At 43.8% G+C, this 19,582-nt stretch overlaps 1 protein-coding gene across 1 annotated transcript in view; it reads right to left on the bottom strand.

Moving 5' to 3' along the window:
- The window catches only part of CFAP90 (cilia and flagella associated protein 90), a gene marked incomplete at both ends in the record, with an annotated part of 47,306 nt that extends 42,743 nt beyond the window's left edge, over nt 1–4,563 (bottom strand). The window contains one exon of the mRNA XM_082258934.1: nt 4,414–4,563. Within this exon, the coding sequence (XP_082115060.1) occupies nt 4,414–4,563 (150 nt within the window). The remainder of the gene's footprint in view (nt 1–4,413) is intronic.
- Between the last annotated feature and the right edge of the window lie 15,019 nt (nt 4,564–19,582).

Below are 19,582 nucleotides of genomic sequence, written 5' to 3'. Positions count from 1 at the left end.
GGTGCGCCATCGCGCACACAGTATCTGAAAACACCTCCGGGTATAGGGACCATTCCCCCTGGTCTGGGGTCTGGCGACTCCGATAGTCGGCCTGCCAATGTTCCATACCCGGAATGTGAACTGCCGATAGCGCCGAGACCCGCGTCTCGGCCCAAGGCAAGATCTTGGCCACTCCTGGTGCCCCTTTGGTGATTGATGTACGCCACCGCAGTGGTGTATTCTGCCTGCACCCACACAGGGTGGCCCTGAAGACGATCCCTCCAATGGAGCAAACAGAGTCTGATCGTTCTCAGTTCCCAGGCATGTATCGGTAGGGAGGATTCCTCCTCCAACCAAGTGCCCTGGGCAGACAATTTGTCCAGAACGCCACCCCAGCCCGGCGACCGTGGTGGTCAAAACAACGGCCCGGAAGGATTTCCCTTCCGTCAGAGCCGGAGACTGGAGGCACCACAGAAGGTCCGCTCTGACCCAGTGACTCAAAGATATCCTCCTGTCCAATGACTGAGGATGCCTGTCCCACCTGGCTAGGATCTCCGCTTGCAAATGGGACCGCCTCGAAGGCTGACACCATCAATCCTAAGGACCGCATGCGGGTCCTGAGTGATGAGGATTCGTTGTCCCTGAGGGACCTGGCCTTGTTCAAAAGAGTCCGGAGTATGTCCTCCGGCAGGAAAACTCTCGCATGGGCAGAGTCCAGGACCATTCCCAGATAAGGGAGACAAACAGAAAGGAGCAATGTCGACTTCTGAAAGTTGATGGCCCACCCGAACTCCTGGAGCGTCTGAACCGTGGTTGACAGATCACGCAACAGAGTTGAACTGGAACTCGACCTTAACAGGAGATCGTCCAGATATCCAAGGATAGCGATCCCCTGCGCCCGCAACAGGGCCAGAACAGGAGCCAAAGCTTTGGTAAACACCCTTGGAGCCGAAGCGAGACCGAAAGGTAACGCCACAAACTGATAGCGCTCCTCCGCGATTGCGAATCGGAGGTACCTCTGATGACCCTCGAATACAAGGATGTGTAGAAACGCAGCCTTGAGGTCGATTAAAGCCAGGAATCTACCGGGCTCAGAGAGGCCACCACCGATCAGAGGGATTCCATACGGAATTCTTGAACCCGCACAAAGCGGTTTAGAAACTTTAGGTCCAGAAGCGGACACACCTTGCCCTCCTTTCAGGGCACCGTGAACAGATTTGAGTAAAAACCCCCGAAAACCTGTCCCGATGTGACACCGGGAAGATCACCCCCTAGGCGAGGAGAACCAGAGCCTCTCGTTGGAGATCTTGTTCATGAACCCATCTGTCCGGAATGGCGGACTGGGCTGCTGTGCCAGAGTGGGCGGCTATAGACTTGCCCACCCAAGGCTTCTTCCGGCCACCAGATGCCTTGAAGGATTCGCCCTTGTCATGTACCTTAAAGGCACAAAAAGACCCCTGGTTAGGTTTAAAGGAAGGGTCCCGCTTACCGCAGAAAAACTTGGACACATGGGGCAGCAGAGTGCTTTTACCCCCAGTGACCCCCTTCACCAACTCATCCAGGGAGCCAAAAAGGTGATTCCCTGCATAAGGGATGTTAGACACCGTCTTCCTGTTGGCCTGTTCGGCCAACCAGCTCTACAGCCACACAAGGCGATGGATTATCACTGCGACAGCAGATAAGCGTAAGACTAATGGGGCCTCATCCAAGGCCGCATCACACAGGCATAAAACCGCCTGAACAATTAGGTCCACCATATCCAAAGTAGCAGGAGGGGCGGAATCAGCCACAAGCATGGGTCTGAGCACCTTAGTCCACTCCACCACAGCCTGAGAGACCATTACTGAGGCGAACACAGGCTACATCAAGGAACCTGCCCCAACATAGGAGTGGAGGGCAAGAGATTCCTCCCGCCTATCCGCCGGGTCTCTAAGCACCGGACAAGCCTCCATGGGCATCAGAGTGGCCGATTTCTGGGTTCTGCGGGTCCCAAAAGACGACTGCTTACCCTGCTGGTGGGGCTCATCCTCCAAATGCAGCGGTTCTTTTACAGAACTATGAGCGCAACCATAGTAACGCGATCACTGGCCGTCCTGGCGGGGGAAAACTTCCTCCTCCTCCACTTCCCCCTTCCCCTTCAACTGAGAGGACTGAAACCCTTCAGGAGGTGCACTGTCCGTGGCAACCATGACAGAATCTGAATCAGAGGATGGTGAAGGCCTGGGCCTTCTTCTATAAGTGCGCTCAGACATCAGCAGATCCACCTTTGATGCAAAAAATCGCAAGTGCAGCAGTAAGGGAGCTGGGCACAGAGGATTCAGGAGTACCTGAACCCTCCACCAGAGCTGGGGGGAATTTGCTGTCCTGGGAATCCATTAAGAACACACTTAAAACTTCTATGGCGCTGGCCCTTTAAATCGCGACAGCCGTGGATCGCACCGCTACCGCAATAGTAGAAGAAATAGCACAAGTTTGAAAAACTGCAGGAAAAAAGTAGCCAGCATGAACAGTACCCAGAAGAAGCTTAAAAACCCCCAGAAGTATGTGCATACAGTTACCCATGCCGCAGGATCGATCAGAGAGTCTGAGGAGAGGAAGTGATGTCACTCTGCTAGAGGACTAGACTAAGGAGAAATGGTTGCGTTTGAAAGTCTATGGGGAGGCTCCGGAAAAATGGCCGCCGAGCACATGTGAGAAAGGACCTTGCCACAACAAAGATGGCGCCGAAAAGGGCGTGATTTTGCTACAGGGAGGAGTGCTATTGCCCATACATGGCAACTGCTCACAGTGATGGACCACTAAATAGGCCACTGGGCGCCAAGTGATAATTGGTATGTACATGTGCTCGTGCAAGAATTTGTGATTGTGCACAAACTTGCAATTGCGCACGAATATGTGCACAATGAACTGGCACTGCATAAGTGACATTGGTCTTTCACACATTATTATTATTAGCACGTGTGCAACGAGCATGAATCTGCACTGGTCTTCTGGTGCAAGAAATCCAGTTTACCTTACACTGTCGCCTGCATCCTCTCCTTCATGCTGCCTGCTTTTGCAGCTCTGTGCACTATACAGAGTCTGACTCTGCATTCACTTCATTGCTCAGAAGCCGGCTTACATTACAAGCAGATCTGTAGACTTTACTCTTTACTGACCACTGTTACTGTACGGTGATACTTACCTTGGTTATACTGGAATTACAATATTAACTCATCTCATGCTCTGAGTTTTAAGGTTTTGGTCTAGTAATGTCTCTTTCAGACCAGTAGATCTCAGAGGTGATTTCAGGTTACCAGTATTAATGTCTTAAAGAAAAGCTGTATGCTCAGAATTTTGAAGTAAACCTGCCATGAGACAAAAATTGCATTTGCTAACAACGTTTTCAACAACACTACTGGGCTTGCTGTCCTACAGATCCTCTGGCGTTAAAAGTTCCAGGGTCCATTCACATTTTGTGGTTTTTGTGTGTTGCATTAATGCATGCATGTTAATGTGTGATGTGCAATGCATTAAAAAAGCCTAGTTGGTTTGAAAGGACAACCAAAGCACAAGAATAGACAAAAAATAGACATGTAGCATTTTTTTTTTTTTTAATGATGCATTGCACCACAATGCATGGTAGTGTGTTACTCAGCATTATGGTGCCCTGCAATGCATGTGCAGCAGAGCTGCATTACTTTAATGTGTTGGAGTGGCATTCAAAATGAATGACACCACAACATGCTTCTGCATATTTGTTTCAGGCCACTGACTAAGAAATTGTTTCAGCAAGTCCGTCAGAAAGGTAGCCAGGCAGCTAATTTTTTCAATTTGGTCCCGATATATAAACAACTTGCATAACCACTCATCCAGCGAATCTGCATGTACTGTTTTGTGTAAATTGAGCAGAAACAAATCTTACTAGGCTATTTTCTCTACTGAAAAATGTTTTTTTTAATTATAGACAGTAGTAAAACGGTTACATTTATTTGCTAATTTACACCAGCATTCTGCAGAATTGTTACATTGTATCTCTTGTTACAAAGACGTATGTGTTTCCTATGCTCTTCAGCTCCCTCTAGTGGCCATAATATGGGCTTTCACGGCTGCCCATAGTAAAACAACATTTATTCAGGACAGAAAGTAGCCTAAAGAGTATTTGCCTTTGGCCCATTCGAACAGAACAAATGTATATTCAGATACACTAGATTATTATTTTTTTTTTTTTTAATAGACCCCTCCTAATTGTAAGAATTTATGCTAGAGTATTTTACAAGCATTTAACAAGTGAATAAGTATACAATACAGTATATTAGACAGTTGGTAACTATCAGCTATTAAGGTCAGAGTACAATTTTTAAGAGTTATTGTAAGATAACGGAAGTTGAAGATGATAGTTTCTAAATAATGATTCTTAGTTTCTGTATGAATATAAGTGGAAGCACGACTTACCTTATTTTCTTGATAAAAATAACTTAATGTTTTAGGATTTTTTCTCTCCAATGGCACATGCGAAAAGGCAGACAGAGATGAGAGACGTGGCTGTTGACTTTTCATTCTTGAATACTGTTTATTCTTTTTATCATATTCTTTGGCTTCCATTATAGTTTGTGTGCAATCATCAAGGAATTTGTAAAGCTTGCAAAGCCTGCTCTCAGTTCCACTGAAATGTTTCTTGCCCTCCTAAAGCTCCTACAGCTAGAACTGGTTGCTAGGATTCTAAAAGACACAAACAAACTGACCTTACAAAAGGCCTCACGTATGAAGTGTACGATGTAAGAAAAATCTGCATCTCTGTCCTAGCAACCAGTCAGTGTCTACCACATAAAAAAAAGAATATCTTTAAAATTTAAAGTTTCTCGGGTACAAACAAGAGGTGAAAGTAACACAGTGGCTAGCACTTCCACATAGCAGCACTAGGGGACGTTGGTTCATATTCCCACCTAGGCACTTCCTGCCTAGAGTTTGCATGTTCTCCAGGTGCATGCGTGAGTTTCCTCCAACACTCCAAAGACATGGTGGAAGGTTAATTGCTCCTGTTTAATTGGTCCTAAAATGTGTATGTATGAATGTGAGCTATGGGTCTTAGATTGTAAGCTCCTTGAGGGCAGGGACTGATGTTAAAGCATATATGTAAAGCACTGCGTAAATTGACAGTGCTATAAAAGTACTAAATAATAAAACTAGAACTTCTACTGCAATGTGTTCTTTTTTCCCTGTGACTGGGGTACAGTGGGTATAAGGAGATTTCTGTGCAACTTATGAGGATGTTGGAATATGCAAGATGTACAGTATGTGTGGCAACTCTTGCCATAAACAATAGCTCTGGAAAATTCATATGTAGACAGTTTAACCAATTTTGTATTGTTAGAAGATTAGATATACATAACTTTTTTTTTTTTTTTTTAATGTGTGTAGTCAGCTCCTTCTTTTGGTCAAGTAAAGTGTTCACATGTTTGGGCATCCGCAAAACTTTTTTCAGGGGGGGCGTCATCCCTTTTTGATAATGTCATGAAGGAGAGGGGTTTAGTCATTATCACATAAAGCGCATTCATCCAAAGGATTGAGAAACCTGATGCAAAAGCTTAATAGAAGAATCAAGCTGCCATTGTCTCATTAGCAATTTCTAATTTGTTTTTATGTTTCCACTATTGACACTATTGAATGCACCACATTATTCATATACACATCATCAAGGCACTACAACAGAATTATAAAAACAAAACATGTAGAATCTTCATTTGGTGTTAACAAATGACAAATAAAGGGTATGTGGGGGGGGGGGGGGGGTGACCGGCACTAACGGGGGGGGGGGGGGTGTGGAAGTGATCTGGTGGCTACACTGCTAACTGCTAACACTTGGCTTGTCAGGTTTATACACAGTAAGTGAGGTGCTTTCTTTTACGCCTTGTTTTTATTTATGTTTTCAGGGCAGTAAAATCGCATGACTGAGCCATGTTTATCACAACTCAATCACTCTCCCTTATGCTACAAAGGCACTGCCACCATAGTATGCAGTACGGCAGTGGCAGCTCAGGGTTTTACACACTCCCAGCAGATAAAGCCATTGGGCGTGTGTGTAGAACCCCCTGGCACCACTGTTGTACTATGTATGACAGTGGCAGTGCCTTTGCCGCATAAAGGGGAATGGTTGGGTGGTGGTAAACGTGGCTCAGCCTTGCATTTTTACTGTCCTGAAAACGTAAATGAAAACAAGGTCCAAAAGAAAGCATCTCACTTACTGTGTATAAACCTGACAAGCCAAGTGTTGTCTGTCATATGGAAACAATCCATTAGCAGTGTAACCACCAGATCACTTCCACACACCCCCGTTAGTGTCGGTCACCTCCCCCCCACACACACACACGGACCTCAGCCGTGTTTCCTGGGCTCCATGCACCCATTGGCAGACCTGGGACTGGCATGGCAGGTACCAACAGGTGGAGGGAAGGGAGATCAGTGAACGCTGGTTTGCTGATCTCCCCTTCCTGTTTGATGACAAATCGGCAAAAGTAGTACAGAAACTACTTTTGGGAATCGGTGCGGCACTGCAAAGTCGGTGTCGCAGCGATTGGGCCGATGTCATTGCTGGCAATTGGCTCCAAATTGACATGCAATTGGACATGTCTAATTGCATGTCAAATCGGACCAATGTGAACGTAGGCTGAGGCCGGGCTGGGGCAGCAAATGCGTTGAGAACAGTCAAGCAAAATCTCTCCTCCTGCCTCTGGTGCATAAGCAACACTATCCCTAGGATTATATCCTTCAGATCAAAATCAACATGTCATGTCATGTGTGTGCCTCACCACTGACCTCTGCTGCTGTACTCCTCCTGCTGCCTCTGGCCTGGTGAATAACCCACCAATATCCCATTCCCTAGGATTAAAATCCTTCCCTTCAAATCAACATTGTTGTGAGTCAGTGGCAGTGCCCCACTGTGCAGTCATGCAGATACACGTGTTGATAGACTTCTACCCTAGCATGCTGGTGGTTAACCACCTGCTGACCATCCACCGCATATATACTGCGGCAAGCTGGGTCGGTTGCGCAAATCGATGTATGGGTACGTCGGTTCGTGGGAGCTGGAATAGACAGCGGAACTAGGCAGCGGGAATGCCGATCAACGGGGCCGGCAATCGCTCCCCACTGAGAGAGAACACCGGTCAGCTGTTGTAAAACACAGCTGACCATTGTTCTCTCTCAAATGATCACAGAGCGGCTGTGATCCTTCCACAGGTCTCTGTGGTCATTTCAAAAGTCCCCCCCCCCCAGTTAGAAAACACTCCACTAGGCTCACACTTAAAGAGGAAGTAATGGGTATGAATGGGGGGTGACCAGTGCTATGGAGTGATGGAGACTGTCAGGTCACCTGTGGCCAGATGACAACTGCACCCTGTTGGAGGCAGGGGCGCAGCGCAAGGAAGTGAACCCAATAGCAGACTGCTGCGGATGGACCAGAACGTGAGCCCAAGATTCCCCAGGGCGCGGAGTCTAAGACCCAGCAGGTGTTCACCAGAGCCTCTAGTGGTGAGGATGGACTTGGCTGCAGCTGGGCCCAGGTCGCGGCCCCTGGGGTCCCCCAGGTCACGCTCCGTAGGGAGAGATAGGAAGCAGCCACTCAGGACACACAGAATGGTGATGGGTATGCCGAGGTCAGGGTAACAGGCAGACAAGGGTAGTCAAGGGACAGGTCAAAGGTCAGGGTAACAGGCAAACAGGAATAGTCAGAGACAAGCCAAAGTCGGTACACAGAAGAGTAGTTCAAGCACATGGCAAACAGGAAACTAACACTGTTGAACAGCAAGGCAGGCCTGCAGTGCGCTGGTTAATATAGGCTTCCTGTGATGACCTGGGTGGGGCAGGAACAGGAAGGAGAGGTGATAAAAAGGAACCAGAAGTGCAGTCTGACCTCTAATACAGACATGATGGGACAGGTAAGCTTTCCAAACTATTGCAAATCCATGACAGAGACAAATGTATATAGGTGTAGAAGCTACCACCAACCAGCCCCTAAAAAATTAGGAGCCAACAATGTTTGGGAAAAAAAAAGGAGAGATTGGAAACGGCGCTACCTGGTATTATAGATGTGCCAAGATGCTACAAAGTGATCTTATTATAAAACATATAAATGGTGAGACAATATATAATAATAAGGTGCAGAGTGCAAAAACGCAGAAACAAAATTGCGGAGACAAAAAATGGGCTAAATGTGATACGCCCCAGAAATGCTTGAAGTGCTGTGAGAAAATATCACTAAGTCCAAAAAATATATAATTTTTTTTTTGGGAAGTGTAACAGAATGTATCAGAAGAAGGATGTGCACCAGAATCTTGAGTGGTAAAAAATGAAAAAAAGTGCCAATAAATGGTATAGTGAAGAAAAAAGGGAGAGAGAGGGGCCCCCTATACAAAAAATATTTGTGCTGGACTAATGTCCGTGATAAAGTGTGAGTATCAAGGAACATAGGTGCCTGTTCCTAAAGTGTCCACTAGATGTAGCACTCACCCTTAATTTCCACCCTAAATGGTAGAAAATGATACGAGAGTGGATGTAATTCCACACAGGGGTGGATGGGGTCCAAGCTGTGATTACTGGGCCGGGGTTCCTGGAATCCTCGCGGATCGACAAGTCCCATCTAGGTGCTCAAACACAGAGAGAAGATCCCCATAGTGTAGTAAGTACAATCAAACAAGTAGGCAAGTAGTAAAAACTCATGGTTCAGTCTGATTGATTCAGCAGTATGTTGCAGGGCCTTCCGCACTCCAAGGAAATGGCAGACTGCAGACCGGAAGTGACATGTAGAGTACCGCCCTACGTACGTTTCGTCATTGGACTTCTACTGGAGCAGTGTCTGTTACTCATGCCTCCAGTCTATTTAAAGCCAGCCGTATCCCAGCAACTAACAATGCTCCCGCCTCCATGTTAGTGCTCCAGCAAGGCCAGAAGGGAGGCCATATTGGTCCCCCCAGCCAAATGCCTGCTGTTTTCTTTGGGATATACTTCAAACGGCTCTAATATCATCATATGCAACCTGACTGAATCCTGAGAACCAACATAAGAAAAAAAAGATAAAAAAAAAAGAAAAATTTTAATATTTCAAAAATAAAAAATAAAGTATTTCAGAAGTTAAAAAATGTAGCAACATTTACGGTGGTGCTCTAAGTGAAGGATAAAAACAATCCATGGTTTATGGATTGAAAAAAGAGAAGAGGAAAAAAATAACACATAAAGATGTGTGATGCTGGATGAGAAGGCTAAGAAAAAAAATGTTTTTTTGGAAACAATGTAAAAACATTTTTGGTGTATATAATAGTGTTGAAGGAGAGGGTTGTCCATATATAATATGATGATGCCGGATGAGAAGGTTCCATATAGGTTATATGTATCTATACCAGGAGGACGATAAAAATTATAAAAAATAGTCCGAATGGAAAAAACATTCTAGGAAAGGTAGATATTTGGGTGAAGGGTATTCTAAATTATATATATATATATTGGCAAGTAGTATACAGTGCTTTGCGAAAGTATTCGGCCCCTCTGAACTTTTCGACCTTTTGCCACATTTCAGGATTCAAACATAAAGATATAAAACTGTAATTTTTTTGTGAAGAATCAACAACAAGTGGGACACAATCATGAAGTGGAATTAAATTTATTGGATATTTCAAACTTTTTTAACAAATAAAAAACTGAAAAATTGTGCTTGCAAAATTATTCAGCCCCCTTAAGTTAATACTTTGTAGAGCCACCTTTTGCTTTGATTACAGCTGTAAGTCACTTGGGGTATGTCTCTATCAGTTTTGCACATCGGGAGCCTGAAATTTTTGCCCATTCCTCCTTGCAAAACAGCTAGAGTTCAGGGAGGTTGTATGGCGAGCGTTTGTGAACAGCAGTTTTCAGTTCTTTCCACAGATTCTCGATTGGATTCAGGTCTGGACTTTGACTTGACCATTCTAACACCTGGATATGTTTATTTGTGAACCATTCCATTGTAGATTTTGCTTTATGTTTTGGATCATTGTCTTGTTGGAAGACAAATCTCCGTCCCAGTCTCAGGTCTTTTGCAGACTCCATCAGGTTTTCTTCCACAATGGTCCTGTATTTGGCTCCATCCATCTTCCCATCAATTTCAACCATCTTCCCTGTCCCTGCTGAAGAAAAGCAGGCCCAAACCATGATGCTGCCACCACCATGTTTGACAGTGGGGATGGTGTGTTCAGGGTGATGAGCTGTGTTGCTTTTACGCCAAACATAACGTTTTGCATTGTTGCCAAAAAGTTTGATTTTGGTTTCATCTGACAGAGCACCTTCTTCCACATGTTTGGTGTGTCTCCCAGGTGGCTTGTGGCAAACTTTAAACAACACTTTTTATGGATATCTTTAAGGCCCCGTTCACACTGGGGCGACGCTACTTCCCGGGGCGACCTCACAGGTCGCGGCGCGCTGCTCGCACCGCGACCTCGGAGCGGCCGGCACGGACTTCATAACATTGAAGTCAATGCAGGTCGCTCCGGGTTGCCCCAAAAAAGTTCCGGACCCTTTTTCTAAGTCGGAGCGACTTGTGTCGCTCCTATTAGAACGGGTCCACAGCTTCTCTGTGGAAGGCGACCTGTCAGGTGACACCAGGTCGCCTGACAGGTCGCCCCAGTGTGAACGGGGGCTAAGAAATGGCTTTCTTCTTGCCACTCTTCCATAAAGGCCAGATTTGTGCAGTATACAACTGATTGTTGTCCTATGGACAGAGTCTCCCACCTCAGCTGTAGATCTCTGCAGTTCATCCAGAGTGATCATGGGCCTCTTGGCTGCATCTCTGATCAGTCTTCTCCTTGTATGAGCTGAAAGTTTAGAGGGACGGCCAGGTCTTTGTAGATTTGCAGTGGTCTGATACTCCTTCCATTTCAATATTATCACTTGCACAGTGCTCCTTGGGATTTTTAAAGCTTGGGAAATCTTTTTGTATCCAAATCCGGCTTTAAACTTCTCCACAACAGTATCTCGGACCTGCCTGGTGTGTTCCTTGTTCTTCATGATGCTCTCTGCGCTTTAAACGGACCTCTGAGACTATCACAGTGCAGGTGCATTTATACGGAGACTTGATTACACACAAGCGGATTCTATTTATCATCATTAGTCATTTAGGTCAACATTGGATCATTCAGAGATCCTCACTGAACTTCTGGAGAGAGTTTGCTGCACTGAAAGTAAAGGGGCTGAATAATTTTGCACGCCCAATTTTTCCGTTTTTTATTTGTTAACAAAGTTTGAAATATCCAATAAATTTCGTTCCACTTCATCATTGTGTCCCACTTGTTGTTGATTCTTCACAAAAAATTACAGTTTTATATCTTTATGTTTGAAGCCTGAAATGTGGCAAAAGGTCGCAAAGTTCAAGGGGGCCGAATACTTTCGCAAGGCACTGTATATATACATGACAAGTGTATTGGAAAAATTCGAAAATTATCAAGAAAATATCAAAAAATATCGAAGATTTTTCCTTGGAAAACCCTCCTCTGCAACTTTTACCTATAGGTAAGGCTTACCTATAGATACTGTAAATATCTCCTAAACATGTACCGTTTAGGAGATATTTACCTTAAATGCAGCCAGTGACATCACTGGCGCATGCACTCTGAAGGAACGGCCGCTGGTGCCGTTCCTTCAGAGCCCCGTGCCGTGACCATCGGCTCCCGCGCGCATGCGCGGGAGTGACGTAATCGCGGGTCCGGCCAATCAGATGGCCGGATGCCGCGATCCCGGAAGACGGGCGACTGAACATGTCGCCCGTCATACAGGTAAGCGGGCGGCACGGCGGGGGGCTTGTTCTAAGGTAAGTATTTCATAATGAGCTAGTATGTGATGCATACTAGCTCATTATGTGTTTCTCTTTCAGGTTGGAAAAAAAAATAATTAATGAGTTTACATTTACACTTTAACCCTTTGATTGCCCCTGGGCTAACCCCTTCCCTGCCAGTGTCATTAGTACAGTGACAGTGCATATTTTTAGCACTGATTACTGAAGTAATATCACTGGTCCCCCCAAAAGTATCAAAAATGTCAGTTAGGGGACCGATCTGTCCGCTGCAATGTCGCAGTCCCGCTAAAAATCGCTGATCACCGCCATTGCTAGTAAAAAATAAATAAATAATAAAAATTACATAAATCTATCCCTTAGTTTGTAGACACGATAACTTTTGCACAAACCAATCAAAGTAGGCTTATTGGGATTTTCTTTTTTTTGTACCAAAAACTTGTAGCAGAATACAAATTGGCCTACAAGGATGAAAAAATTCTGATTCAAAATTTTTTTTTGGGGAATGTTATATAGCAGAATGTGAAAAATATTTGTATACAGTGGGTACGGAAAGTATTCAGACCCCCTTAAATGTTTCACTCTTTGTTATATTGCAGCCATTTGCTAAAATCATTTAGGTTCATTCTTCTTCCTCATGAATGTACAAATAGCACCCCATACTGACAGAAAAACACAGAATTGTTGACATTGTTGCAGATTTATTAAAAAAGAAAAACTGAAATATCACATGGTCCTAAGTATTCAGACCCTTTGCTGTGACACTCATATATTTAACTCAGGTGCTTTCCATTTCTTCTGATCATCCTTGAGATGGTTCTACACATTGATTTGAGTCCAGCTGTGTTTGGTTATACTGATTGGACTTGATTAGGAAAGCCAAACACCTGTCTATATAAGACCTTCCAGATCACAATGCATGTCAGAGCAAATGAGAATCATGAGGTTAAAGGAACTGCCTGAAGAGCTCAGAGACAGAATTGTGGCAAGGCACAGATCTGGCCAAGGTTACAAAAAGATTTCTGCTGCACTTAAGGTTCCTAAGAGCACAGTGGCCTCCATAATCCTCAAATGGAAGACGTTTGGGACGACCAGAACCCTTCCTAGAGCTGGCCGTCCGGCCAAACTGAGCTATCGGGGGAGAAGAGCCTTGGTGAGAGAGGTAAAGAAGAACCCAAAGATCACTGTGGCTGAGCTCCAGAGATGCAGTCAGGAGATGGGAGAAAGTTGTAGAAAGTCAACCATCACTGCAGCCCTCCACCAGTCGGGGTTTTATGGCAGAGTGGCCCGACGGAAGCCTCTCCTCAGTGTAAGACACATGAAAGCCCGCATGGAGTTTGCTAAAAAACACCTGAAGGACTCCAAGATGGTGAGAAATAAGATTCTCTGGTCTGAGACCAAAATATAACTTTTTGGCCTTAATTCTAAGCGGTATGTGTGGAGAAAACCAGGCACTGCTCATCACCTGTCCAATACAGTCCCAACAGTGAAGCATGGTGGTGGCAGCATCATGCTGTGGGGGTGTTTTTCAGCTGCAGGGACAGGACGACTGGTTGCAATCGAGGGAAAGATGAATGCGGCCAAGTACAGGGATATCCTGGACAAAAACCTTCTCCAGAGTGCTCTGGACCTCAGACTGGGCCGAAGGTTTACCTTCCAACAAGACAATGACCCTAAGCACACAGCTAAAATAACGAAGGAGTGGCTTCACAACAACTCCGTGACTGTTCTTGAATGGCCCAGCCAGAGCCCTGACTTAAACCCAATTGAGCATCTCTGGAGAGACCTAAAAATGGCTGTCCACCAACGTTTACCATCCAACCTGATAGAACTGGAGAGGATCTGCAAGGAGGAATGGTAGAGGATCCCCAAATCCAGGTGTGAAAGACTTGTTGCATCTTTCCCAAAAAGACTCCTGGCTGTATTAGATCAAAAGGGGGCTTCTACTAAATACTGAGCAAAGGGTCTGAATACTTAGGACCATGTGATATTTCAGTTTTTCTTTTTTAATAAATCTGCAACAATGTCAACAATTCTGTGTTTTTCTATCAGTATGGGGTGCTATGTGTACATTCATGAGGAAGAAGAATGAACTTAAATGATTTTAGCAAATGGCTGCAATATAACAAAGAGTGAAAAATTTAAGGGGGTCTGAATATTTTCCGTACCCGCTGTATGGTACAAAAAATAGAAATCGCACAGGTGATTAATAACCACCAAAAGAAAAATGGATTTTTGTAAAATCTAACCGTAAAATCCTTTTCTCTTAAGCTCATTGACAGACGTAGTCCTCGTTGATTAATAACAACTCGGGTTATACTGCCCTCTACAGGAGTAGGACTAGACAGGAAAGAAAACGTTCTGGCCACACCCTAGGGGCAGTCCCAGAGGGTATATCCTCTCACTTCCTGCTACAGCAAATCAGTTATGTCACAAAGCAGTGTTTAGAGAATTTAACCCAACGCAACTCAAAAACAGAGGGGCGGGTACTACGTCTGTCAATGAGCTTAAGAGAAAAGGATTTTACGGTAAGATTTTACAAAAATCCATTTTTCTCTGTCGCTCATTGACAGACGTAGTCCTTGTTGATTAATAACAACTCGGGACGTCCCAAAGCAGTACCACAAATGAGGGGTGGGATAACAGAAATCAAAATCCAGAAGGCCCAACCGGAGCCAACCAGAAGCATCAAGGACTCATCGAGCAAAAAGATGAGACCTAAGTGAAACACCCAACAAACCCTTGAGGTAGACCAACAGTCTCCTCAGATTGCGGCCTGCAGAACCTTGTGGCCAAAAGAGGCATCTGATGATGCCATCACATCAACTTTATAAAATGTTGTAAAGGTATGAACCGACGATCAAGTCATCGCCTTGAAAACCTGGATCGCTGACGCCTGAAGACCCAGGAGACACTAGGCGCCCGAGTAGAGTGCGCCTTAACAGGGAATGGAGGATTCCGACCCTTAATAGAATAAGCCTGTACCACCGTCTGACTGGTCCATCTAGATATGGTCGCGGCAGACACAGGCAACCCCCTTCAAGGGCTATCCGTGATCACAAAAAGTGAGTCCGTCTTACGAAAACAAGTTCGTAGTAGTCAAGTGTATCCTTCTGAACCCCATCCAAGGAGTGTAATGCAAACTCCCAAGGATGGATAGTCTTAGGACACGGGGAAGGTAACACAATATTTTTATTCAGATGAAAACTCTGAAAACCACTTAGGAAGGAAGGATGGATCTGGAAGAAGAACCACCTTATCCCTATGAACCACCAGATATGGGGAACGTCAAGATAATGCGGCCAGTTCTGACACCCTGCGTGCAGAAGTAATGGCCACCAAGAAGGCCACCTTTTGGGATAATGTAAGCAAGGGAATCTCCCTAATATCTTCAAGAGAAGTTTCTGAAGAACCGACCACACTAAATTAAGATCCCAGGCGGTAAGGGTGCGCGCACTGGCGGAGCCAGATGTCGCACCCCCTGGATGAAATTCCGCACCAAGGAATGATTAGCCAAAGGTTTCTGAAAGAAGATTGCTAACGCCGAAACCTGACCCTTGATAGTGCTCAAGGACAGTTTCTGCTCAACCCCTTGTTGCAGACAGACCAAGATTCGGGTCCAAAAGATTCACACCACGCCATATAAGACTTCCATGTGCTGGAAGTCGCTTTCCTTGCTTTAACTAGAGGTAGGAATAACTGAAGCTGACACTCCCTGGTCCTTCAGTACCTGGGTCTCAATGGCCAGGCCATTAAGCCAGCGATTGTAAAGCAAGATGGAAGATCGGTCCCTGAGACCGCAAATCCTCCCTGAGAGGAAGTCTCCAAGAAGCGTCCGCGACTAGCCTCACCAAGTCGGCGTACCAGGCTCGACGAGGTCAGTCCGGAATTTCCAGAATTACTGGAATTCCCTCCACCTCTATCCTGCGAAGAAGTTCCCGCAGTAACTTGAGAGGATGGAAGGCATGCCGTAGCTGATACTGCTCCCACGGGGCGATCAGCGTTTCTGCTGCGTCCGCTAGAGGATCGCGGGTGCGAGCTACAAACCTCTGCACCTTCCTGTTGAGCCAAGGTGCCAACAGATCCACATCCGGGGTGCCCCAATGAAGGGACAGCTAGTGAAAAACCTCTGGATGAAGAGGCCATACCCCGTGATCCAGAATCTGATGGCTGAAATAATCTGCCTGCCGATTTCCCACCCCCGGAGTGAACACTGCAGGGAGATCCGGAACAAGCAGAATCCAAACAGGGAAGACCGCTCTAGGTGAGACTGGAATCAGGTGCTGGTCGGATCCGCAATCCAGGATAGCTTCAAACAACAAAAGGAATGACCGCACTTCCGATAAATTTCAAAAAAGGAGTGTCTTTATTCCACATCAATCGAATTGGTAAGTACAGATACACACTGTGAGTGCAGGACAATCGGTGGACGCGTTTCACGACTGGATGTGTCGCTTATTCATCACCAAGTTCACTCTGGATGTGCATCGGCCATATATACACCCCATACATACAGCTGGCAACAATTGGAGTCATCAAACTAGTTGTTCCTCCCCTTGGTCAGCTGTTGGGAATCTACAGCTAGATTGCACAGACAGAGTGATCCCAACAAAATCCAAACTTCAAAACACTTGTGCAAAAACATTTTACATATGTGTGGATATCAATCGAAATGAATATCCTTAGTGGTAAGTGCTAAAGTAGAGAAAAATAGAAAAACATCAAGAATAAAAACATATTCAGTGTATGTGATACGTTTATCATATATATAAAAAGAATATATATGTGTATAAAGTATGAATGAAAAGAATATGTATTAAAGACCTTGTGAGTAACCATGAAAATAAAAATAAAATGAAAAAGTGTAAAGTGATAATAGTGTATTATTATTAAAAAATAGTAATAATGATAATGTGCCGTGTCACAAGAAAATTCTTGATGTCTAAAAAAGCCGTTTAACCGGCCGAGAAAAAACTATGTAGTGTATTCAGAAACGGAGCAATATAATTGTCAAATATGTAGAAAGCTCCAATCAGTAATTTCTGCCCAACAATCATAGATAAAATGATGCGGTGATATATCTTTGATGAAAAAATTGAAAAAATTATTATGAAATTCATAGTGTATATATATGGTGCATATAAATTACCGCATCGATGTCTACAGGATACATTTTCCATAAAACATTTACAAATAGTGAAACACTAATAAAATTGCATAAGAGAAAATCACATGTGTGTGAATCATATATAAAAATTATTATTTCCATATATCAATGGATATATATGATTCACAATAATCAAATGTGGCATGTATAAAATATAATATAATATAAACTATACAATGCACAGTGACATAGTTTATATTCTTCTTTAGTTGTATAAACAGCAATAAATATTAATCAATGTGGACACATTGTGGCAACCTGTTGCTGTGTTGAAGAATGTTACAAATGTCAGTGTGCACCTCCTTTTTCATAGGCAAAATTTCTCATATGGTGATTAAAACCACAAAAACCTCTTTTTGGAAGAAAAGTCTTACAAAAAAGACGTCCAAAAAGAGGGGGGGGGGGGGGATTGTTGGGGAAGAAAAAGAAATACGAAACAAGGGAGAATCGGGTACAGATCGCTATATATTAGTAGGCTAGATTGGCTAGAAATAGCTCTCCATTTGAATTGATCAGCCATGCTTATAGGAGACCCGATATGTTAAAATCGGCCGGTCTATGGGTAAATGTGGGAGTTTATCTCATCTAAATCAGTCTAAGCAATCAAAAATTTGATTATTGTATTATTTTATTTTTATTACTATTATAATCTATTTTGTCGCTATGAATGCTGACCTCATCCACAAATCCCAGAGGCAGGGGAGAAAAAAGATTTGGGAACAAACCTCCAATATAGTGTTATAATTATGTATTTTAATGCTAAAGATCTATGTCAATACAGATGACTCCAGCACTCTAAATAGAATGTATCTAATATTATATTACTTACATGTGCACATCCTGTACAAGCAGATAGAGTCCGGAGCCCTCTCTGTAATTCTCACAGATCTTAAGAAAAAACTTTATAGGTGCCATTAAAGCTCATATATGTATACATTCTGGCTAAAATAAAAATAGTCTCAGATATTCTTATATGAAAAAATTGTCACTGGATATTTTATACGAGTTTTATCAAAGTAGGGAAATATTTATGATGATCATTTTTCTGGACCAATATTATACTAGTATAAGTACCAGCATAACTAGTAGATATTAGGTATAAAAATGTGTCACGTCCCACTCAAAGTTCATACCTTCCGATAATCTTGTATGGAGTTTAAATATCCAGAAAACTTCACGTTTGCAAAGTATCTGAAAAATATCTCCTCCTCTTTTAGGTTTTGAGATTTTTTCAATGACCTGAACCATGACCAGGGAAATATCTCCTTCATGTAGACCATTGAAATGACGAGCGACATTGGTTGATTTAAAACAACGAATGTCACTTAGGTGTTCTCTAAATCTATCCTTGAGTCTCCTAGCTGTTCTGCCCACATATTGGGCTGAACACTTTTTGCAGGTGATCAAATATATGATATAGTCAGAATTACAGTTGAAAAACTTATCTATTTTGTAGATCCTGCCACTAATGGTGGATTGAAAATGGGGACTTTTTAGAATATGGGGACAGGTGACACAATCCTGTGCCCCACATCTGTAATTTCCTCTACAGTGCAACCATGTTAGCGATGGGGGGGCCCTTTTGGTTTGATACATACTAGGGGACAATACATTTCCCAAAGTAGCCGCCCTTTTAGCCACAATATTGAATCCCTTTCCCAGAATTTCATTACATGCATGGTCTAGATGTAAAATGGGTAGATGTTTATTAATTATAGATTTTATGTGGTTAAATTCTAGGCTATATGGTAATGCCAATGTGACTGAAGGTGTAGATTTATCTTTTTTATGTTTCCTTTTTTTTCTGGTATTTTTGTCACTAGAGGGACCCTTTGTCGTTTGTACAACATTGGGGTCAAATTCCTGGTTTGTGGGAGCAGTATGGTTAGGTGCAGCGAGTTGCAAAAGGTCAGTGCGATTTCTCTCAAGGGCTAATCGATAGGCTCTGTCCAACATCCACCTGGGATAGCCTCTCTGGAGAAAGCGTTGGTATAGGGAATATGATTCCTCTTTGAAGGTATCACTATCGCTGCAAATCCTTTTGAGCCTCAAAAACTGCCCCACGGGGATTCCTTTTATTGTGTGGAGAGGATGTCCCGACTTTGCATGCAATAGGCTGTTGCCTGCCTGGGGCTTTCTATATAGGGAGGAAACAACTCTATCTCCTGCATGACTCAAAGTTATGTCCAGAAATACAATTTTATCTAAACTGGAAACGCCCGTAAAGGAGAGGTTCAAATCGTTATTGTTCAAAAACAGTGTAAATGATTCAAAATCAATAGATTTATGACAAATAAATAGTAGATCGTCAATATAGCGACGGTACGAAAAAATGTTATCCCTATATGGGTTTCTACCTCCAAAGATACGGGACCTCTCCCACCAACCCATGTAGAGATTGGCTAGGGAAGGTGAGAACTTAGCTCCCATCGCTGCCCCGCATCTTTGGAGGTAGAACACATCATCAAAAGCAAAATAGTTGTGTGTTAATAAATAATCAAGAATTTCTATCAAAAAAGCCTGTAAAGTAGGTGACCTCTCCGTGTATGTTTCTAAGCTGTAGCCAACCGCTTCCAAAGCTAAAGCGTGTGGAATAGAGGAGTACAGACTGGACACGTCACACGTGATCCAGCTGTACTCCTCGG

The sequence above is a fragment of the Pelophylax lessonae genome (genome assembly GCF_965119305.1).
Source record: "Pelophylax lessonae genome assembly, chromosome: 5".
NCBI classification, from domain to species: Eukaryota; Metazoa; Chordata; class Amphibia; order Anura; family Ranidae; genus Pelophylax; species Pelophylax lessonae.
Note: the sequence above shows the minus strand (reverse complement) of the source record. Positions and strands in the feature narration are given on the sequence as shown.